The sequence below is a fragment of the Spinacia oleracea genome, chromosome 5 (assembly GCF_020520425.1).
Source record: "Spinacia oleracea cultivar Varoflay chromosome 5, BTI_SOV_V1, whole genome shotgun sequence".
Taxonomy (NCBI): Eukaryota; Viridiplantae; Streptophyta; class Magnoliopsida; order Caryophyllales; family Amaranthaceae; genus Spinacia; species Spinacia oleracea.
This window is the reverse complement of record NC_079491.1, coordinates 61,122,874-61,147,200: the sequence shown is the minus strand read 5'-3', so window position 1 is coordinate 61,147,200 and position 24,327 is coordinate 61,122,874. Positions and strand designations below refer to the sequence as shown.

General features: G+C 38.6%; 1 protein-coding gene across 1 annotated transcript; it reads right to left on the bottom strand.

The window, feature by feature from the left end:
- Nucleotides 1–14,589: 14,589 nt before the first annotated feature.
- On the bottom strand, nt 14,590–15,168 carry LOC130461546 (uncharacterized). Its single transcript, XM_056829689.1, has one exon. It carries the CDS (start codon nt 15,166–15,168, stop codon nt 14,590–14,592), a length of 579 nt encoding a protein of 192 aa, XP_056685667.1.
- Nucleotides 15,169–24,327: the final 9,159 nt, after the last annotated feature.

The window sequence follows — 24,327 nt, the reverse complement described above, 5'->3', positions numbered from 1 at the left end:
GACCCTACATGACTATATTATTTCTTATAGGGTAATAAGAATACATGGTCAAAGTTTTCAAAGTTTGACCCAAAAATTGAGCAATCTTTTAGAGACAGATGGAATACTTAGTAATAGTATAATGGTATAATTCACTCATTGTATACTCATTCCAAAATTTTATAAGAGTTACATGTTGAACGTCAAACAAATTAAGGAATGTGGGTAGATTTTCTAATAATAAAGATGCAAGTGGTGGATGTGCTAATTATTAATTGTAAATATTTGGTAGTGGTTGAATAATTTATTGTAAAAAAAGATGATGTGAGTATCTATAGGGAGTATGGAATATAGATAAATAAAAAATAAAGGGGGAGTGGGAAACTTTGATGTAATATTTTAATGTCCAAATTACCAAAGGAAAATGTAACTTCTATGGAATGCGGCCGGAAATATCTATATACTAATATAATTCTTTAAAAAAATACTCCATCCGTTTCGAAATAATGGAGAAGGTCTACCTGTTCACGCTTGCCAATGTAAATATTTAGACATTAATATTTCTAATTTTGTATTCGTAAAAATTATAAAAAGTTGATATTTCGAAAGAACATATTGAGACGAATTAAACAAGACCCCACATGACTATATTTTTTGTTACCCCTCAATCACAAATAACAGTCAAATTAAAATTTATAAATAGTGGCCAAAGTCAAAGTGTTCCTATTATTTCGAAGCGGAGATGGTATGTAGCTAGGGAATAGTTAGACAAAGGGAAACAAATACAATACTCAATAATAGTAATAATAGAGACAGCAAGACTACAGAGATGTTGTGAAGCAGATTCAGTTGATTGTTTATGCTAGATGCTTTCATATTCAGAAACTTAGCAAGACTATTGCTAGCTTATTAAGGCTTCTTTCTAGCTGTTTTTTGTGTTTAGTGTTTTTGCCTTGTCTGCGTACTTGGCTTGCTTCTTGTTGTTTGTACTATTAATGATTTGGTTAATAAAATCTTACTTATTTACCAAAAAGAAAAGTAATTATAGTAGCTAGGGAACTTTTGTTTGTTAAACAAGTGATAATAATAGTTTAGACAGTGACAATGAAGCATCAATCAAGATTCTCAATAATCAGAATCTTTTGATTTGAATTGGTACTAAAATAAATTAAGTCATTGTTGTCATAAAAATAAAAATAGAGACTAGTTAGGCAGGGAAACAAAAATGAGAAGAAAGATTTGTACTGAAAAGTAAAGTATTAACAAAAAAATTATTGATTCCACAAATCCATGATGACTTGGTGAGGTCAATGCAATGGCAAACTTTACCCTGCAAATACTCCAAAAGATTCTGGTTGAGGTCTCTAGTATTGTGTGATTTTGTCAAAATTATTACATGCACTCCCGAGTCCAGGGCTCCACCCAATGATACTACGGAGTATTGTTTATGCATGTGATACGTGTATGATAATTTATAAGGAGTACTTCGTATGAAATATAGTAAAAGTATAATAGTGATATTTTTCGTTAAAATAAATCTCTATTATATAAGGGAAGAGGTGAGGGACATTTAGGTAATCTAACTATTGACGTCTCCTATGTAAAAGACTAAAATACCCTTCGCACTTTACAATTTAATACAATAACAAAGCTGATTTTTAATAACAAATGCCCAAAGCACAAAACCTTCTTAGTGGACCCATAAAAACTACTGTATAGCTGATTTGACTGCAATAACAACCTAAAATTTTCTTTGTTACAATTACCAAAATTAGGGAAAGAATCAAGAATAAACTTTATTTTCTTAATGCAAGATTGAATTGAATTAATTAAAAAAATAAAGTAAAGAATAGCTAATTAGTTGAATCGTCTTAATGCAAAATGAATAGTAATTGGGAAAACTATCTTAAATTCGGAAAGTGATAATTAAATAATATTCTATTTTCTACTCTACGTGAAATAATTATACACAAAGAAGATAACTACACAAATTTACGTTGATTAATCACGGGAATAAAGATTAGCCAAAACTCGAGGGATATGCATTTTATGGTTACAAATAATCAATGGGAAATGCTCAAATTAAGAAAAAGCAATTATATACTCTGATACTCATGATAAAAGTCAACATTGCCATATCAATTGGTCCGATCTCGATCTACATAACATGCCGAAATTAAACTAGCATACTCTTAATATTGATTTAAATATGAAACAAACCCAATTTGAACTAATTACAACTTATAACCATTTTAATATTTTTATTCCCTACATTGAGTGCGTAGGCGCGGCTAATTTCTTCTAGCCATAACATCCTTTCTAGGACGTCGCTAATAAGACTAGCCATAATTGCAGTGACTCAATAAGACTAAGGTGTCCATATTGCATCTACTCAATAGACTAAGGTGTCCTATACTCCGTAGTTAACAGAAATAATAAAGTTAGAAAATCTAAGGCAACATGGGGAACATGTCGCACGCATCGCGTGCATATGATACTAGTTTAACATGTTATAACAAAATTTTCATAATGGTGACATCATTTTTTTGCACGGGGAAAAACAATATCATTAATAATCAGCCTTACGACATCTACAATAATACGGTAGATCTGCATACCACAATATTTTTTTTGACATTGGCTAAAAATACAAGGAAACTAAACAGAAATGTAAAAAGAAAAAGATATTAAAGAAAACTAATTTGGTTCTAAAGGATAGTGTTGTTGAAGGATTTCCAGAAGCGTTGCTGCTTTTGCTAGATCACGGGCCCATTGAACTTGATCACGAGCCACCTTGTAGATGACGCAAACTTTGAAACATTTCCTTTTTCGTTGAATATTAGCCAAAGTCCATTGTTGGCTAATGTCGGACAACTATTTATGTTATGTTGCAAGTTTGAAATCAAGACTGAAGAGTCCGTAAGTATTGAGGTTGAGTCGGTAGACCTTGCCAAATCCCAACCCATTCTATATAAACATGCAAATGCCTCTGCGTGTGCAGCAGAGTTTTACATTCCCCAAGAGTTTCCCTCTGTTGTACTATCAACCAACCCTGCCTCTGTTGACAGGTACCACCCCATTCCAGCTGTGAAGCTTTTCTTCACCCAAGCAGCATCTATTTGAAGTCGAAATGAAGTATAGACATCATGAATTCTACCAATGTTCACCCTTAGGAACCTTGGAGGATAGGTACTTCCGTCTCGTATTGAGTTCAAGGAAGTCGAATTCGTATTCTTGACTTTAATGAAAGCCTGGTAATGTTGCATGGATTCTTGAACAGTTATCCAAACAGATTGTTGTCCCTGTCTAGCCTTGGAAAACTTTGTGATTCCTTGATACCCAAAGAGCCCACATATTGCTAAGAAAATAAGGCAACCTATCTCTTAATTGCCCGTACGAGCTTAAAAACAACTGATAAAGTAGAGGATCCAATCCTGAATAGAAACATCCTCATTGTAATTTGAATGAATACCCAACGATCCAATCATTCAAACCTGTTGCGCCAAAGGGAACAAACGAAAAACACGTTGTACATTCTCTTCCTGCAGACCACATGTTTCACATAACGAATTTATTTGGATTCCTTAAAGTAATAATATTTACCTTGACAGTAGCTTAAACCACAATATTTTCAAAGTAAAAGCTTCCACTTAAGCAAAATATTAGAGGATAAGAGTTTTTTAAACGTGTCCCATGGCACCCCTGAAGTGTTAATCATGACTCATCCTTTTTTAATAGTTGGAGGCATACCGCAAATTTAGAGAAAATACATAACTGTTACAATCACACCAATTATTATTATGATGTATCCTAAAGCACAACTCGTACTCCTCCGCTTATAACTTGGTACGAGCAGTGATTTTCGATGTTTCGCATCTTTCCAAGTAGGTCCCTTCGCAATATGCGCACGAATTGTTCTGGTCGACGAGTTGATGATAAACCAGTATGAATATAGATCACCTTCCTAGTTATTGAAACCCTGAAAATAAAATTCTCATCCATGGATGAGAATAAAGAAACTAAGAAAATCTAGGAAAACCCCAAGAATAAATTGGGAACATACCGACGGAAAAGATACAACAAAATGAACATTAAGCGAAAATAATGGAAAACAAGAAGGGTTAAAAATTGTCTAAATCATACTATTTTTGGCATGAACGACCAAGAAAAATAAAATCCTAGAAGATGAGAGAGAAGAGAGAGAAAATAAAGGGAGAGATATCAAGTTCTTAAGAGTTTCCTTATAAAATAAAGTTTTTTAAATGGAAAAAATATACACGGTGTGCATTTCATTTCGATTTAGGTCGGTCCAATAGGGTTCATAGTAAAAGTCATCATACTCCTCTCTTATGAGGTATAACCCTCCTCTCTTATAATTTTTGTATGATTACTAGTAGCCAGTGCGCGCGGTATGGCTAGGAGTAGCTACTTGGCACCAACATAGGTTCAAATACTCTATGTGCATATATGTAAACATTATGAACTGAAACCTCTTACACATGTGACAAGGTAAAGAGGAATTTAATAATAAAATATAGGTAGAAGACATAGAGCTTTAGTACAATATACTCCGTAACACCTTGTGATATAACTGAATACTTTGAAAGAGATTTTTCAAAAGCTTTTATCTCTTTCTGAGAGTGTTTTATCACTATGAGATTTATGGGCCTTCTCCATTAGATAGCAAGACTTTTCTTGGCAGCCTGGCGAGTCTGACCAATTAGAAACATCTATCAATGTCGGGAAAACATCTGTGGAACTGCTAATTGCTCTCCTCTACATTGCTTAATATCGAAAGGCTTCGCTCACTCATATTCATATCTCCCAACATGCTTACAAGATACCGAATCAAATTAGTCTCAAGAATCAAGGCAATGTTTGTTGGTGATAGAGAGATTTGTAAAGTGCTCGAAGCGAGCGTTGCCTCGCTTGCAAGCTAGATCTTTCCTCCTTGTCCAAGACTATGCTAACAACATAAGGGATCCCCCCCGAAAGTGCCAATGATCGACTTAATTATTTATATCTAACGCGCTCAATGCAAGGAAATTCGCCATTATGCTTTAGTAACAGCCGGTTTCAGACATCAATTCGAGGACTTGATCTTCTTTAACATCTTATGGCCCTGTTCTTTAGAGCTGAACTGAACTGAATTAAACTGAACTGAATTGAACTCAATGAACTGAACTGAATGTTCATGAACTGAACTGAACTAAACTGAATGCTCCTGAACTGAACTGAACTGAACTGAATTTAACTTAACTTAACAGAAGATATCACCGAAATAAATAATAAATAATAAATAATAAATAATAAATAATAAATAATAAATAATAAATAATAAATAATAAATAATAAATAATAAATAATAAATAATAAATAATAAATAATAAATAATAAATAATAAATAATAAATAATAAATAATAAATAATAAATAATAAATAATAAATAATAAATAATAAATAATAAATAATAAATAATAAATAATCAATAATAAATAATAAATAATAAATAATAAATAATAAATAATAAATAATTTTCATATTATTTGTAAGATGTTGACTTTATCGTATTATTTGTACGATGTTGACTTTATCGTCGACAAGTTTCATTGGTTAAAGCGTGATGGTAAGAACACTAGGTGGTGGACAATTTTCACAAAGGCGCAGAGGCAGACTGTAACTCTTCGGCTGACTAGCTGCAAGGACATGAAAGATCATTTCCATTTTATGGCGGTGCCTGACGAGTACCCTCTTAGTCGGACCTTCTTCCAACTAAAAACTAGAATGGAGCATTTTGATCAGGCCGACCTGGGTGTTCGAGAGAGGCGTGCCTATGATAGACTACTAGTTAAGTGTATAAATGTAGGGCTTTCGAAACCGAAGACTTTACCGGTTTATTTGCTTCCTCTTCCTGGTTATATTCTTAGTCCTCCTGCCTTGGGTGCAATAGGTCTCTGCTCTACGCATCCGATTGGTAAATACAACCACTATTTTCTTTGCCTCTCCGTTTTATTTATCGGCTCTGTGGTTATCTGTTTTTTGTTTCTCTTCCTAATACTTGTACTATGCTTATGTTGGTTTTTGTGTTTTCAGGTCATCATTTGTTGAACAAGGCTGCTCACGGTCTTGACAAGAATTGGAAAGTGGTTTAACGGTGTCCTGATCCTCCCAAACAAAAATATTACACCGTAGCGACCTTCTGTGCTAAGGATTATCGCAACCGGCCTCCAAATTTTGTCACTTCATCGGTGGTTGTTAACATATGTAACGTTCCTCGTGCTACTCAGTCTAAGGTTCCAGTCGGCCAAACGGTATCCTCTAATCAGCCTGAAATGTCGACTGGGCGTAGGTTTGTTGCTCTTGACTCTGGCCATAGTGGTCATGTTGCTAGGAAGAAAAGGCCTGCCCTTCAGGCCAGTGACGACTCGCCCAAGCGATCCAAACATGACTTCGGAAAACCTACGGAGGAGGCTGTCAAAGAGGCACTTGCTGGTATTGACAAGCTTATGCAAGTTGTGGTTACTGAAGCTGGGGCAGAGTCTGGTGATCGAACCACTCAGTCGGTCGAGATTTTGGATGATGATTTGATATCCAAGCTGAACCAGAGGCAAGTGCAGGATCATTTGATTCCTTACCCTGTGGATTCTTCTCTGCCTATATCAAGGCGTTGCCCGAGTATCAACAGATCTTCTAGCTCGGCGTCTAAGTATGGTGTCATAGTGCGCTTCGGGAACTTTATCGAGGATAAGGTGCTGAAATTGTCTCCTGACACGATGGTCGGCCTTGCCTACCCTCCTGGTCACAATAATGAGCACTGGCAGTCGTCTGATGATGTGTTAAGGGGTGAGTTCATTCTCTTTGACCTTCCAAAAGAGGGAGGCACTTTGGGTTATCATTCTCTGAGGCACGTTGAGACGCTGGCTGCACAGTTGATGCATAATTTGTACCCGGTATGTTTGTGACATTATTATTTTGTTACTTGTTATTGCGATTGTTTGGTTCGTGCCCTTGTTTAATTTTTTTATCTACTTTTACTCCCCTCTAGGTAACTCAATCTACGACTGAGCTTTTGGAGTGCTATCGGAGTTATTAACGTCGTTTGAAGCGATCACAAGCTGAAAATGAAAAGCTGCGGACAAATCTTGCTGAATCTGTCAAGATTGAGGACCAATGTAGAAAGCATATTGCCCAACTTTAGCTGGATGTGATTGCCGCAGGTAATAAGATGGTTGAATTGGAGCTTCTTCCACCCAAGTTAGAGGAGGAGAAAAAGAGATCGACTGAACTGCAAACGAAGTTGGATGCTGCACTTAAAGATGCTCAGGATGTTGAGAAGGTTGTGACGGCTGCTCGCAAATCAGTGGCTCTAAAGGTTGTCCAGAAGTTTATGAAATCTGACTTCTACTGCGAGGATATGCAGTCGCGCTACAATGGTAGATGGACTGCTGCTCATCGATGTTCAGTGAAGCCTTTGAAGCTGAAAGAGGCCGACTGGGATAAGGTTGAGATATCTTATGAGAACAGAGATCACACAACACCAACTGGGCTTGAGACTCAGGTTTTCAGCGACATGGTGATCCAAAATGCCGACCCACGCCTACTTGGAGACAGGGAGATTGCCGAGTCTTCTTATTGGAATGATGTAGACAGTTCGGCTTGACGGTCTTGGCATTCATCACCAGCCTCTTCTTGTGGTTTATCCAACACTTTCTTCAGGCCTTGTACTTGTTGATATTTGTTAGGACTTTTTGTGAATGTTTGACGGATGTAATGTCTAAACAGTTTATTTTTTTTCTCTTTAGCTGATGTGGCACATAACTTTTTGTTTTATGTTCGTCTTTCAAGAACGTTGTTTGCCTCTTGCTAATGTCATTTTGCGGCTTATGTCTGTGCCTTTTAATAGCTACTCACTCCGCGTTACTAATTTTGGGTTGTGGCTGTCGTTTTCGTGTTATCTAATGCTTTTGGGCTCTGTTATTGTTTTGTTGCTGTGATTTTTTATCTTGGGTTGTCTTTTGTTACTTTGTCCTTATATGTATGATTTATCTTCAATTATTTCTCACATTATGATTAAGTATTTTGTTGCGAAATGTTGCATGTTGGGATGGTGTAATCCACTGAGATTGATGTATTCAGCCTCTTAATTTCTATCGAATTATGTATCATTGCCGACTGTACCGATGTACTCCATTTCTTATCGTATCTTGTATCATCGTCGACTGGATTGATGTAGTCAAATTTTTGTCGTATTTTGTATCATCGTCGACTTGACCGATGTACTTAACTTTTATCTTATCTTGTATCAATTTCGACTGGACCGATGTACTCGGCCTTTTTGCCGTTTCTTGTATCATCGTCAACTTGAACGCTGTACTCAAGTTTTTATCGTATCGTGTATCATCGTCGACTGGACCGATGTACTCAACCTTTTTGGCATTTCTTGTACCATCGTCTACTAGTCCGATGTACTCCATTTTTTATCGTATCTTGTATCGTCGTCGACTGGACCGATGTACTCAACCTTTTTGGCGTTTCTTGTATGATTGCCGACTAGACTGATGTACTCAACTTTTCATCATATCTTGTATCATCATCGATTGAACCGATGTACTCAACCTTTTTGGCGTTTCTTGTATCATCGTCGACTGGACCGATGTACTTAACTTTTTATCGTATCTTGTATCATCGTCGACTGGACCGATGTACTCAACCTTTTTGGTGTTTCTTATACCATATTTTCTTCCTCTAAACGTGTTCTTCATATATTATATCAAAATTAAGTGGCTATATCGGCCTGGTTACATGTAGTTATTATACATAAAACTTTCGCAATGTGTCTGCGTTCCAGGAGTTTCGTAGGGGTGTGCCGTCCATTTCCATTAGTCTATAGGATCCAACTACCACTTCCTCCCATATCTGATAGGGTCCTTCCTAGTTTGTTGTTAACTTCCCCTGTTTCTGTGCCTTGCCGGTTGCAACTTTTCTTCTGAGTACTAAGTCGCCTACCTCCAGCTTTCTGTGTTTCACCCGCTTATTATAGGCTCTACTCATCCGATTTTTGTACGATGTTGACTTTATCGTTGACTGCAGTCTGAAATCTGGTAAGAAGTCCAATTGGTGTCTTAGAAAATTGTCGTGCTCTTCTTCTTTGTAATGTTGGATGCGAAAAGTTGGCAGTGCTACTTTTGTTGGTATGACTACTTCTGACCCGAAAGACATCTTGAAAGGACTTTCGCCCGTTGCTTCTTTTGCAGCCATTCTATTTCCCCATAGTACTTCGGGAACTGTGTCAGCCCACTTTCCTTTGAACTCGTCTAGCTTGTTTCGGGTCAACCTTTTTTATGTACTCAACCTTTTTGGCGTTTCTTGTATGATTTTCGACTGGACTGATGTACTCAACTTTTTATCACATCTTGTATCATCTCGATTGGACCGATGTACTCAACCTTTTTGGCGTTTCTTGTATCATCGTCGACTGGACCGATGTACTTAACTTTTTATCGTATCTTGTATCATCGTCGACTGGACCGATGTACTCAACCTTTTTGGCGTTTCTTATACCATATTTGCTTCCTCTAAACGTGTTCTTCATATATTATATCAAAATTAAGTGGCTATATCGGCCTGGTTACATGTAGTTATTATACATAAAACTTTCGCAATGTGTCTGCGTTCCAGGAGTTTCGTAGGGGTGTGCCGTCCATTTCCATTAGTTTATAGGATCCGGCTACCACTTCCTCCCATATCTGATAGGGTCCTTCCTAGTTTGTTGTTAACTTCCCTTGTTTCTGTGCCTTGCCGGTTGCATCTTTTTTCTGAGTACTAAGTCGCCTACCTCCAGCTTTCTGTGTTTCACCCGCTTATTATAGGCTCTACTCATCCGGTTTTTGTACGATTTTGACTTTATCGTCGACTGCAGTCTGACTTCTGGTAAGAAGTCCAATTGGTGTCTTAGAAAATTGTCGTGTTCTTCTTCTTTGTAATGTTGGATGCGAAAAGTTGGCAGTGCTACTTCTGTTGGTATGACTACTTCTGACCCGAAACACAGCTTGAAAGGACTTTTGCCCGTTGCTTCTTTTGCAGCCATTCTATTTCCCCATAGTACTTCGGGAACTGTGTCAGCCCATTTTCCTTTGAACTCATCAGCTTGTTTTTTAGAGTCGTTATTATCTTTTTGTTAGCAACTTCTGCCTGGCCGTTACTTTGAGGATGGCAGACCGATGCATATGCGTATTTGATTCGGTATTTTTCTAGGAAGGATTGGATCGACGAGCAGTTAAACTGGACCCCATGGTCGAATACTATTGTTGTTTGTATGCCAAACCTTGTTATGATATTCTTCCAGATGTATTTTTTCACTTGGTTAGCCGTAATTTTCGCAACCAGCTCGGCCTCTATCCATTTCGTAAAGTAGTCTACTGCTACTATCAAAAATTGCCTGCCTCCCGATGCCGTTGTGAAGGATCCTATGATGTCCATTCCCCATTGTGCGAACGGAATTGGATTAAGAATAGGCATCAGGTCGTTTGCCGGCATTTAGATTACCGGGGAAAATAGTTGGCATTTCTCGCATTTTTTGACATAATTTTGTGCATCCTCTAGCATAGTAGGCCAATAATATCCTTGCCGTTGACAAACCAGGGAGAGTGTTTTTCCTCCTACGTGGTTTCCACATATTCCCTCGTGCATTTCCTTAATCAGCCTCTCTGATTTGTATGATGACAGGCAACGTAGTAGGAGTAAACTGAATGCTCGTTTGTATAATTGTCCTTAGTATATGACGTACCAATATTCGTCTTTCTTGACTCTCTTTGCGTCCATAGCTTCTGCCGGTAGTGTGCCTGCTGTTTTGTACGCCCATACGTTGTCGTACCACTCTTTTCCAGCTGAGATTATTATTTCCTTTCCCTTGTCCTTCGTGCTCCGTCTGTGCATGATTTCCCTCATTACGGATATGTAGGTCAATTTCCTTCGAGCTTGCTAATTTGGCGAGCCTGTCTACGGATGTGTTCAACGCCCTTGGTTGTAACACCCTAATAATTCCTTGCTTTTATAAAACCACTTTCCAACTTAAAATAAAGGAATTACTAAAGTATTACCGCCACCGTGATAACGGTTAAGGCTAGTACCAGAATTACGCAGCGGAATTTAATGTCAACTAACTTTTGAAAACATAATTAATAAATATCGAGGCCTTCTACAATTTGGAACCATGACGGCCCAAAAACCAAAGTATAAAAAGTTCAACAATTTCAAACATAATTAAAGTATAGATAAAATAGTTTTAAAGTACGAAAGCATGCAACTCTCTCAATCATCCCAAGCCACATGATTTCGATTGTACTTTGATCTACCAACCTGCTATATTATTCTACTCCCCATCAATGCAAGTGCAAATGATAGATCATCGTAGGGTCATTAAGGCAAAGGCCATGACCAAAGAAACACAAAGCACGTAGTCAGCAAAAGCTGAGTACTTACAAGAATAGAGTGAACAAAACTAAAAACATGCATCACTTACTAAGTACTAATCAACATGCAACGGCCATTCAATAAATCAAACAAATCATGAATACAAGACTCGACTCTTGACTCGACTCTTGACTCACAATTTAATTAGAATAAGCTTCGAACGGGCCAAAGAAATATTCCATAAAGGAAAGGTGATGTGAGCCAACCATACACCAAATATATAATAATAAAATCGGGCCATACCGAGTGTCGGGCCATACCGACGGAATTCCTGCGCATAATATAAATGAAACAACGTCTTGTATCATTAGTAGGAGTACGAGCTTTCCGGCAAGACTCCCCCCATTGTTCATACTCAAGGTATATACGTTCCAAGAGTTTTGAAGCTTGTTCTGGTTGCACTTTACGTTTATTAATATTTTATTAAAGGTGAACTCAAGACTCAACAATGTACATTCATTCAATTAATAAACATAACCAAAACAATCTTATTTTAATGCTTTAAGACTTGTGATCAACCAAGCAAGACTCTTGTGAAATTACTACCATGTTCCTCCTCACCAAAGTGAGATTCCACATCATGCCCATTAACATGAGGGTTGTGCCCTTGCACGACAAATCCTTATTCATTTCATATAATATTCCCAACTGAACCCTACACGTGCGGTGACTTACGTGAGCTAACCCTTCACATGTGGTAAAATAAATAGTACAACGAAGTACGAATAATTGGCTCAAAGTATGCTAGACATCCCGTACAATAGCATACAAATAAATAATCCATCCCTTGCATGTGAAACAAACCATACATGCATAAATATTGAACAACATGATTGACAATGAAATCCATACTCATAATAATCCCAACATGCTTGTTCAATCAACAAATCAATAATTCCAACAATAATAATTCACATGATCGTCCACCAAATCAACTATGAATTCACCAAGTTCACGTAATACAATTCACATCCATAAACAATCATGTAATGTCCCTTGACAATTAATGTGGTCTCCCTAGACTTGTACGTACCTGGAATACCTAAGTACGGGGGCCACTGTGCGAATCACAACTTACTAGAAATCAACTCCTATAAACACAATGGAGAAACTTAATTATTATCCATGTTTACTAAATTTCCAGCAACTTTGTTTAGTTTTAAAACACTTGAATTAATTAGAACTTAATCGTTCATTAATAAAGTAATCGTCTCAATCAATCGTTTAAAACCCTAGGGTGAAATTAATTTAGTTTCATGCATAAAACCATTAAAAATCGACGTTTTAAGTCTTTATAATATTCTGAAAAATATAATTGATTATCATAATTAAATTCATCATCTAAATATGCTAATCAATCACCCATAAGGCTTAGATTAAAACTCCAATCATAGTTTGTAATTAAAACCATTAAAACTAATAAAAATTGAAGCTTTAATATATACTTCAAATCTGAAAATTATAATATTTCAATTCAAAACATCTTTCAATAATTCAAACATACAAATCCTCAAAATTCGGTGTTCATAACCGATCCCAGCATTTTAATTAAACAAAACCAATAATATTAATATAATTTAAAATACGGAATTGAAATAGAATAGGCAAGTAAGAAGAGAATTATACCAATCCGGCCTATAGCACGGAACAACCACGAATTTAAGTGATTGGGCGAAAAAGATTGAACAACGAACAAAAACAACACACACACGTTCCGTGTGTGCGCGCGCGGGCAGGATCGAAGGCAGGCACAACAGCAGCAGCTGGCGCGCGGGACAAGAGGGCGAGAAAGAGAGTGAGGCGAGGGGCGTGTGACTGGGCGAGAGCAGCGCACACAGCAATAGCAATAGCACACAGCAGCAGCGCGCAAGGGGAAGGGCGAGCGCTACGCGAGGGAGCAAGAGGGAGAAAAATTACTGCAGCAGGATTCTAGAATGCTCATAACTTTTAATCTACAACTCGGAATTGATCGATTCTTAAGGAAAAGTTCAAGACCTTTTTGAGATCTACAACTTTGAAGAAGAAACCTTTTTCTTAAAACGAATGGAAGTAGGAGAAAAACGGCCAAACATAAGTTCGGCGAAAGAAAGAAGAATTTAGGGTTAGAGTTTTGTTTTTAGGTTTAATGAATAATAGGGAGCGATTTTGAGGGTGAGCACCTATATTTATAGACTTAGGAAACTCAAAGATGGGCTAGGCTTTAGGATTCCCTTTCGGGCTTCATTAAACATAGGATGGGCTTGTTTAATTTGTTTGGACTTGAACTTGGAATTGAATTGGGCTAGATTCATTTAAAATCGTTTTACTTTTGAAACCCAATTAAATTCACAACATTAAATAATAAATTCGTTTAATATTCTAATAAAATAAAATACATTTAAATAACATTTAAATGCGTTTTAAATTCTAAAAATCATAAAAATACTTTATAAATATAATAAAATATATTTATAAAATACAGAAAAATACGAGGTATTACATTGGTACTAGTTCTAAATTTCTCCAGCCTGGCGACCATTTCCTTTAGCTTCTCTATGTAGTTTTTCATTGTTGGTTCTTTGGCTTCGTAGTCCCCTAAGAACTTGTTTTCTACCAGATGGGAGTCGATCGTCATATTTACCCACTTTGCATCTGCCGATAGACACATTTGCACCAATGCGATGTTTGCTTCGTATTCTTCTTCGTTGTTTGAAGCCATAAATTAGAACTTTATTGCATACTCGAACGTGTCGCCTGCTGGATATTTCAATACTATGTCGGCACCAGACTCGGTCAATGCAACCGAACCATCTACTGTGATTTTCCTTGTTTGTGCTTCTTCTTCCTCACCCTGATATGCGGCTTTGACAACAAAATCTGCCAGCGCTTGGGCTTTGATTGTTGTTCGTGGGTGAAATTCCATATCCAAACAATTCTATTTCCCAACGCAATAGTATAACAGATGTATCCATTTTTTAGAAGGCCTTTTTTAGTGGGTAGTTTGTTAGATTCTCAATGGTGTGTGCATCGAAATAGGGTCGGAGATTCCTTGCTGCTACAAGGACTGCGTAAGCCATCTTTTCTATCAGGGAGTATCTTGTCTCCGGTCGGTTCATGATGTGGCTGACAAAGTACACCAGCTGTTGGTGTTTTTCTTTTTCAACTATGAGGACGGCTGCGATTGTTTGTGGTGACGCGGATGCGTACAATTGCAGATTGACGCCTTCTTTCGGCCTTGATATCGTCGGTAATGACCTTAGATGATTTTTTTACTGCTTCGAACGCTTTTTTATCCTCTTCTCCCCATTTTAATTTTTCATTCTTCTTTAGAGTATTGAAGAAAGGGATTAATTTATCTGCTGACTTACTGACAAATCTAGTGAGGGCTGCCATTCTCCCAGTCAGCCTCTGCACATCTTTGATGCTCTTTGGTTGTGGTAAGTTGAGTATGGCTTTTATTTTGTCTAGGTTGGCGTCGATGCCTCTCTTGCTCACTAGGAAACTTGAGAACTTTCCCGACTTTACTTCAAATAGACACTTCTTAGGGTTCAGTTTCATTTGATACCGGCGTAGAGTCGCGAATGTTTCTCTTAGGTCGGCTACATGATAGTTTTTAGATCTTCTTTTTACAATGGAGTCATTGACGTAGACTTCGTTGTTGCTCCCCTTTTGATCCCAAAATACCCTATCTACTTGTTTTTTATACGTGTCCCCGACATTCTTCAAGCCAAAAGACATGGCTTTGTAGTTGTATACCCCGCCATCAGTGATGAATATGACTTTTTTTTCCAGGCTAACCTGGTGATATCCGGGAATGCATCCAAAAAGCTCAGCAGTGCATGGAGCTAGTGGAGTCGACTAATCTGTCGATTCTTGGTAATGGATAGCAATCTTTCAGGAATGCTTGGTTCAGATTCGTGAAGTCCACACACATTCACCACGAGCCATTCGATTTTTTACCACGACTATGTTAGCTAACCATTCCGGGTAGTCACATGGTTCGATGAAGCCGACTGGCAATAGTTTTTCTACTGCTTCCTGTATGGCTTGAATTTTTTCCGTGGAGAAGTTTCTCTTTTTTTTCTCTTATCGGCCTCACGCTTATGTCTACGTTTGATCGGTGCACAATGACGTCTGGGTTGATTCCTGGCATTTCATCGGCGAATAATGCAAATGCGTCTGCGTGTTTCCGCATTAGTCCGATCATGTTCACTCGGAGCATGGGGTTGATATCAATGCCTATTTTTACCGTTCTCTCAAGTTTTCCTTCTACCAGTTCTATCTCTTCCGTTTCTCCTCCTTCTGTCAACCTAGGGACTGTTTTCGGTCGTTCATCAAAGTTTTCCATTCCCGAATTCTGTCATTTTGGCTTCTTGGACGACTTGGGCATCAATGAATGTTCACCTTCCTCTTTTGGGCTTAGAATTTTTGCCGATCTTTTGACAGCCTCTTCTCTTGTTATGTTCAAGGAGGGAGCGAGGCGGCCTAGCGTCTTTAAAGATGCCAGGTAACAAGATCTTGTTGATTCTTGACTCCCTTTGATTCTTTCGGCTCTCTGAAAATTCGACATGTATATCATTGTTAAGTGGTAGGTAGATACCACCGCCTGAGCATCGTGGATGAAAGGCCTGCCGACAATGATGTTGTACGCTGCCAGAACCTTTAACACCAGGAAATCTACCATCAAATCCCTCGTTGCGCTGTTTTCTCCGATTCTTACCGGTAGCTTGATATTACCTTCTGGGAATACCGTGGCTCCCGAGAATCCAATCACCGGGTAATTAACCCTCAGAAGCTCTTTCTCATTTATTTGCAGTTGGGTAAAGGCCTCCTAGAAGATTATGTTGGTTGAGTTTCCTTCGTCTACTAGAATTCTTTTCACTGGGAAGTTTGTTACTTCCAACCCTATGACTAGTGGGTCGTCGTGGGGGTAGATTATTCCCCTACAATCCTCTGTAGAGAAGGACACTTCCGGCATCATCGGTGGTGTTGGCCATTTTCTGGTCCTATGATAGTTGATAAGATGGCGATGCTCTTCCAAAATCTTGTCTGCTCCACTTATGGTTCCTCCGTGGATCGGTCCGCCGGATATAACCTATACCGTCGGCTTTTTGGCTTCCGAGTTTCTCATTTCGGTGCTCTGGCTTGTTTCTTCCACTTTCTGCTTGATTTTGAGCGGTGTCTGCATCGGCGACAGCCTGTTATTTGGGTTGTTGTGTTGTTGGTTGTGATTGTTGTTGTTGCGATTATTATTCTCCTGTCGGGCCTTGTACTGTGTCAAATAACCCCTTCTCATCATGTCCTCGATGTTGTTCTTTTAGGTCCTTACATTCTTCGGTGTGATGCCCACAGTCGTCGTGAAAATCACATTATTTTACCAAAGACCTGGGCCGGTTACTCATTGGTGCTGGTCTTTTCTAGTTCTCATTTTTATTAACATTATAGATGGCAGCCCTTGGCGTATTCAGAGGGAAGTATTACTGGAATCCTTGAGTGGATGGGCCCGTCTAGCATGATTGTTTCTAGTAATTCTTCCCTGAGAAGTTGTTTCTCTTTTGGTTATCTTTTCTGTATCCTCCTTGTTGGCTTTGTTGATTTTGTTGGCTTTGATTACTTTGCTGACCGTTTTTGTGGTCGTTGTTTCTGGGTGATAAGGTCGATTAGAAATGATTTGGGATTGCCATGAGTTCTTTGCTTTTTATGTATTTGTGTGCTTTGACTAGGGCATTACCTAGGTTTCTGAATGATTTCCTGCCCAGATATTTCTTGAATTCGCAGTCATTCATGCCCCTCATGAGAGCAACGTCGCTAATCTCCAGTTGCAGGTCAAGTATACTGGTTGATTCGTTGTTGAATCGACTGAGTTAGTCTCTCAGTGACTCCCCATTTCTCTGTGTTATTGCCATGAATTCACCTGATGTTTTCTTCCTCAGCTGTCGGCTAATGAATCTGAGCATGATATCGGCCTCCAATTGCGAGAATTATATATTGATGCTGGTGGCAATCCTTTGTACCAGCTGGATGCTACCCCAGAAGTGTGGAAGGGAAGAATTTACACCACATGGCGTCGGAATTGGTGTATTGCATCATGTGTTGTTCGAACATGGTGCAATGGACTTTGGGGTCTGTTATGCCATCGTATTTGCAGAGTGGGAACTTCACTTTCTCCATTGGTGCCTCTAAAATTTCTCCGCACTAGGGTGAATTAGCCGGCTTTATCGTATACTGACGAGGGGCGTACCTTTGGGGCTCTTCCCTAGTTTCTTCCACCACAAAATCTTCAAGTTGATTTCACTGTGCGACTAGGTTAAGTCGCTCTGTGCGGGGAGAGTCTGGTTGTTCTGGCCCTTGGTTTCCGAAGACGTTTCTCACTCGTAGTCTTTTCCTTTTTTTGGTCGGGTGAGGTGTTGATCACTTGTGTGCCGTCTGTAATATCTTCAGGATTGGATCTATGGCGGTTTTATTCGCTGACTTCAAGGCCGACAGGGCTATCATCACTGCTTGCGTTGTGGATAGTTATTGTTCTGAAAATTGAGAGGTTAGCTCTGATGACATTTGGATCGAATCTCTTGCCGGACTTTCGGGTTCCTCCTCGGAATCATCATCTTCAACTGTATATCCGAGGAACTAAAAGGGTATATCGGTACTTGATGTACCGACTGCGATGTGAGTCTTGCCAATATTGGATTGGCTTCCAAGTCAGAGATTAGGCTGAAATTCTATCAGTGTGATGACTGGGGTATCGGTCATTTGTACTGGTTTAGGGGGTTGCACTGGTTTTGCGGCCGACTGTGGAGTTTGCATGGTACTTTTTGGAGTTTGTTTTTTGTTTTTCTTACTCCATTCCGACTGCGTATTTTCCGTTCCTTTTCGAACGATGACTGTAGTTTACACGTGGGAGGTCCCCTCCTTCTAGCGCCAATTGTTCCAATTGAGGATCTGGACCGTTGTTGAAGTCTGACTATCTTCATGACTAGATACCGACTAGGTCCTGCACAGTGAGAAGGTTAACTAGCCTCGGGGGTGATCCAAGAATTACCCCTCCGATGCTTAAGTTAGATTATGCCGAATGATCTGTAATAAATGTTTATCAGAATGATTGGGTGAGATTACATACCTTTGGCATTGAATGCGGGTCCATATATATAGGCGGGCGACCCATACGGACAATACGGGTCTTTACCCATCGATCTCTAGACCTTCTTGCTTTGTGCCTGGTTCGTTACAGACGACAGGGTAAAGCCGACTGAAACTACATGGCCCATATATGAACTGGGGCGTTGTCTTTTTGTGCTCGTCTGGTGATACTTGTGTTGGTCGAGGGTGTCCTACTGGCTTGCCGGTATGGCTTTCCGTACAATAGGATAGTGAGTGAATTATTCATTGTAGTAAAAAGATGATGTGAGTAAGTGTGAGGACTACGGGAAGGAGATAAATATTAATATAACTAGCAATTTGGCCCGTGCAATGCACGAGAACAATTTATAAAGTGTTAAAATAACTTACATTGCTCGACATACAACAATTTTTAGGTATTATGAAATTTTAAAATATTTATGTAAATTCATATATTTTGTTTATTGTAAGATATAAATATATAAATAAATAAGATTTAAGGTTATTACTAAATTAATCTAAATACTATTTGGAGAAAACAATCAACAACCGTGATAATATACTGTACAATATATATAATATCTATGATAAAACAAATGGCTATTAAATAATCATAATAAACATTGACGAAAATTGAGATTTGGCCATAGAAAATTAAAGAAGATACACGCGACAAATAACATAAAACACGCACACATACCTCGGGAAAATGTATGATGATATTTTTTTGTTGAAAATGATGATGATATAGAGTTGATGGTGTGGTGATATGATGAAATGGTTGATAGTTCAATTTATTTATAAGGAGTGCAAGGAAGATGAGAGGTCAATGGCTTATTTTGATTAGATGTTTAGTTTTCTCTTTTTTGTAGTTAAGAATTTAAAAATATTATTAACTTATACATAGTATTAATGTTTATTGTTATTGTTATGGAATATTAGTTGATTAATATAATTTAAGTTAGTTTATTAAGTTATGATTATTTATTGTATCTTTTTGTTATGTGTGTCTTTTGAGTTGTTTATTTAATTAATTAGTTAATTAATTTTAATAAGGGTGTCTTTTGAATTTTCTCTATTTTAATTATAAAAAATGTAGAAAAAAGGTAGATTGATGAGGTGATGACACTTGTCATTTTGTCACCTATGGTTACTGTTTTTATAGACTAGGTATAGATTGGAAGTGGGGACCATTATGCCAAAAAAAGAAGTACTGCATTCGTTCTTGAATATTAGTCCTATTTGGAATCTTGACACTGTTTACAATTCAAGATAATCTTCTAATTTCTTTCCAATACGTACTTCAAAACATATTCATGAGAGATCTTGTTTTTCTCAATGTGTAGTTTAATAATATCAAATTTTTATATTTTTTTAACATACATATTTGAAGATATTTACGTTTAAATATCGAGTTGAAACGGATTGAAAAGTCAAAATGGACTAATATTTAAGAACGGAGGGAGTATATCTTTTAATTAAACTCAGCCGGACATAGAAAGTGTATCTTTTAATTAAATATAGAGGGAGTAATTATTAAGAATTAATATATAAAACCCATAATTATTATTAATTTAAGAGGTTTAATGATTACAATCATAATCAATATTAGTCGTAAAATAAGTTTCATTCAAATTTAAAATATTTGTTATTTTAAATTACACATTATTGATTTGAATTTGCTTATAAATTAACTGGTTCTTATTTAGATAGTGTTTGTTTATGAACAATATAATTCATGCGGAAAAACCATAAAAGCTAGGAATCCAAATTAATTTCCACATAGACAATTATCATAATTTAGTATACATACTATGTGATGCGTGCATTCCCTAGTTGCTCCAGAACCGAACAAGAACAAGTAAATGACTCCAAGTGTCGTCCCTCCGTAGCAAGTCCACATCATGTCCGGATCCGCCTTAGATTCAACCGACTAGAATATTCTCTAAGGTTTTTAGTGCACTCGGAAAACTCACAGATGTGATAGGCAAATATTAAATTCGCCCTTGAATTTAGTGTATTGAATGTGATGTATAAATTGTGATCATTAACCACATATTTATAGGGTGGGAAATAGAGAATTGAAATCCTACTAGGAATCTATTAACTAAATCTATTAGGACTCTAGTTCATAATATTAGAACTCTACGGATAATCAAATACTTAGATCTACCCTTGATATCTAATTTTAGTACTATTAGGAAAACAATAACTTGAGGCCCAAACTACTTGCCGCGCAAGTAGCTTGGCGCCCAAGCTTTACTTAGCGTGCAAGCAACCAATGGCCCAACCCCTTGCAGCGTGTGGCTTGAGGCCTACATTGCCGCTCGAGGCCTGGCGTCAAGGCACACAACACGTGGCCCACTTGCAGGGCGCTGCTGCACTTGCTCAGCCCAAGCGAGCTGCTCCGTACGGGCTTGCTTGGTGTGAGGGGGTCGAAAAAGCGCGAGGCTAATGCGTGACCTTGTCCCTCGTGGGTGTGACGATTCTTTTTATTCAATCAAGTGTAATTGGATTTCCTGTGAGTATACACCCAATTGACTAGTAATATAGGAGTCGCCATTCAATTTTTAACGACAATGAGAAAAACTGACAAAACCCGGTTATCGTGACATAAAGGGAGTGCAATTATGTTTGACCACGACGGCCGTAGGTTCCCTTGTGATCCCTGGTGTGGGGATCTCTCAATATACACCCGCAAGGTAGAGATTGAGGGTTCGGGGGACTGTAACTACCGAGAGGAGTAATTCGCTCGTCGATAACTCCAGAGGCAGGATATCCTTACTAGCTCAGCATAAATAATTGAAGGGACATGCGTTAACTATTAAACTAATCTGAGTTGATTTTAGCAATATGCAACATATAATACTAATTTGATCGTGATTATCTGATTTAAATAGCATTAAGGGACCTAGCATGATAATCCGATTTTCCCAAAAATATTATATTTGTTAGGCGTGATAGAACAATCATATTAGGTTAGTTTAACAGTTCATAAAAAGGGCGAGGAAAGCAGTTAAATCATCGAAAAGGGACACATCACGACGCACCCTTGAGAGGTGCGTCACGGTTCTCAGAAAACTAACCACTTTGACTTTGCTATTTCTCCTTTTTATTTAACGAATCTCAATTATGGGACAGGATACGTTCTGTTCGATTTATGGATCGATTGCGACAGAACGCGTGAACAGTTTCGTAGCGAGAGGCTTAGGCTAAGGGGTTTAGAGTCAATACTCAGAATATATTATGTGTTGTTGTGTGTTCTTTCACGTCGAAACTAGGGGCCTATTTATAGGGAAGAGTTCGTGGAAAGATAGAATTGCAGAGTTCTAATCCGCAAAGAATTAGGAAAAGAGACGTACCTAGGTACTTTCAGCGCCCAGGCCTGGGCGCCGAAGATTTCGGCGCCCGGAGCCAGGCGTTGAAAATAGGATCTGGGCAGTTTTGTTTAGTCAGATTCGGGTTCCTAAAATCCGTAGAGTTTGAGATTAATTCGAGTCTTTTAGCGCGTATCAATTTCATGACGGAAGGCGTCTGGGCCCGTTACGAACTCTAGGCTCGTTAGGATTTTAATTAATACGTAACTCTTATTTCCGAATCCTATTAGGAATAGGATTCTCGCGGTTTTCTATCTCATTTAGGATTTATGTTGGAATGCAACACCTAATTCTGACAGGTTTCTATCTTTTATGATTTGCCACTTTTAGAAGCTACCTTTTACGGCAGCTACTATTTTTAGCGGGTTTCCATAAATAGCAGGTTTCGGGTGAAATGGGGAATCGAGATTCGTTTATTTTATAGGAGATGCGTTGTCAAGTGGAGTTTTTATGCTTTCATCATCGAACCTTTCCCTTGCGGGAATGGGGACAAAAGTAGGTGTCTACAGTTAGCCCCAACTTTGACTGAGTCTTGGAGTAAGACGATGGTCAAAGTATTAGACGGAGTGCGTCACACAAGCCATGGTGTATGTGACCTGTTTTGCGAGGGTCTCACGAGCCCCCGAGTGATAACATTTGACTTAAGGGTTATCACTTGAAGTGTCGACATATCCCTCACGTGTCATTGGGATTTGTCAACTGATAGTATAGAAACTTCCTCACTTTGTCATTGGAAGGATCTAAAGATGCGTAGAAACTCCCTCACTTTGTCATTGGGAATAGCTACAAATGTTTTCGAAATTAAAGCTGTAAAGTGTAATTGGGCCTGGCCAAGCCCAATCACGAGGTAAAACGTTTTTAAAAATTCTCATTTTCAGGGCTAGCTAAACGAGAAAACCCCCTTGTTTTTATAGGACGTAAAACGAAGGAAAATCCAGCACATCGTTCTTTTTTGGAAAAATGAAAAACCAATCCTTTAATTTTTGGAAAAAGGGAAAATCAATCCTTTAATTTTCGGAAAAAGGGAAAACCGATCCTTTGATTTTCGGAAAAAGGGAAAACCGATCCTTTGATTTTCGGAAAAAGGGAAAACCGATCCTTTGATTTTCGGAAAAAGGGAAAATCGATCCTTTGATTTTCGAAAAAAGGGAAAACCGATAAATGTTATCGCTGCAGCGACTAAGGACCTGCGCTGTTAGTGACGCAGACCCCGCCCGCTGAAGGTGGGCGAGCCTGTCCGCTGAGGGTGGACCCCCCGTCCGATAGAAGTGGACGAATCTGTTTTGATGTTTTTGAAAATAAGGACCTACGCGGTTTGTGACGTAGACCCCGCCGGCTGAAGATGGCGAACCTGTCCGCTGAGGGTGGACGCCCCGTCCGATAGAAGTGGACGAATCTGTTTTGAAATTTTATTTTGTTTTTTTTTTTTTAAATAAGGACCTACGTGGTTTGCGCCGTAGACCCCGCCGGCTGAAGATGGCGAGCCTATTTTAAATTTGAAGACTTTATTTTTCGAAACTGAGGACCTGCGCGGCTAGTGACGCAGACCCCGCCCGTTGAGGGTGGGCGAGCCCATTTTGAATTTCTTATTTTGCCTATGTAGAAGAGCTTTTGGTGATTACAACCTGTTGGTGGGTCGTAATATTTCCTGATTAGATGTGTCCTATAAGTGGGTCCACACTGTGTATATTTAACATTATATTTTTTGAGATATCCAAACATGATATGGTGCGTGGCGCAGTCTGGGAATGTGATTTTGATTGCGCGCTCTTTGTTGGAGTCCACTTTTCGCGAGCCCCCAAGTGTTGGGGCTCGTCGGTTGTTTTTCGCGTCTTGTAATCATGTTTGGGGTCACGCTCGTATGTGCGAGCGACCTCCTATAGTAGTGTGCTATTTTTAACAAAGCCGTGAGGTGCGACTTTCAGTGAAGAAATCGGCAATTTTCAAGCCGAATGAATCTGGCAGGGCCCAATAGAAGTTAGGGCCTTTTTTGAGCCTGGGTTCATTTTCGGCGCCCAGGCCTGGGCGTTGAAATAATTCACGCCCAGGTGGGGCTTTGAAAATGTTGCTTGGGCTGGTCTTTTGATGACACAGTTGGCCTCTTGTTCATTCGTTTACTTCACTTGGAAGTTCTATGTATTCTCTTTTCTTTTGTTTTTTTCTTTGTTTTTAGAACGTGATGATTTTCTTGAGAAGCCGTAGCCGATTGGTGGACTACGGTGCTTGTCGCTTTGGGGCGATTATTTTAAGGAACTGTTGCTCTTAAGGTGTACAGTTATTGCAATAGTCGGGCGAGTCTATATGTCCCGAGGAACATACCTTGAGGTGTAAGAATTTGATCGCTCTTATATTTTTTGAACGTGTTCGTGAATGATGATATGTATGTGCGAACGAGCGTTCATAG

What these genes read in the sequence shown, in the direction of transcription:
- LOC130461546 (XM_056829689.1), bottom strand. Translation starts at nt 15,168, where the DNA reads ATGTCTTTTGGCTTGAAGAATGTCGGGGACACGTATAAAAAACAAGTA.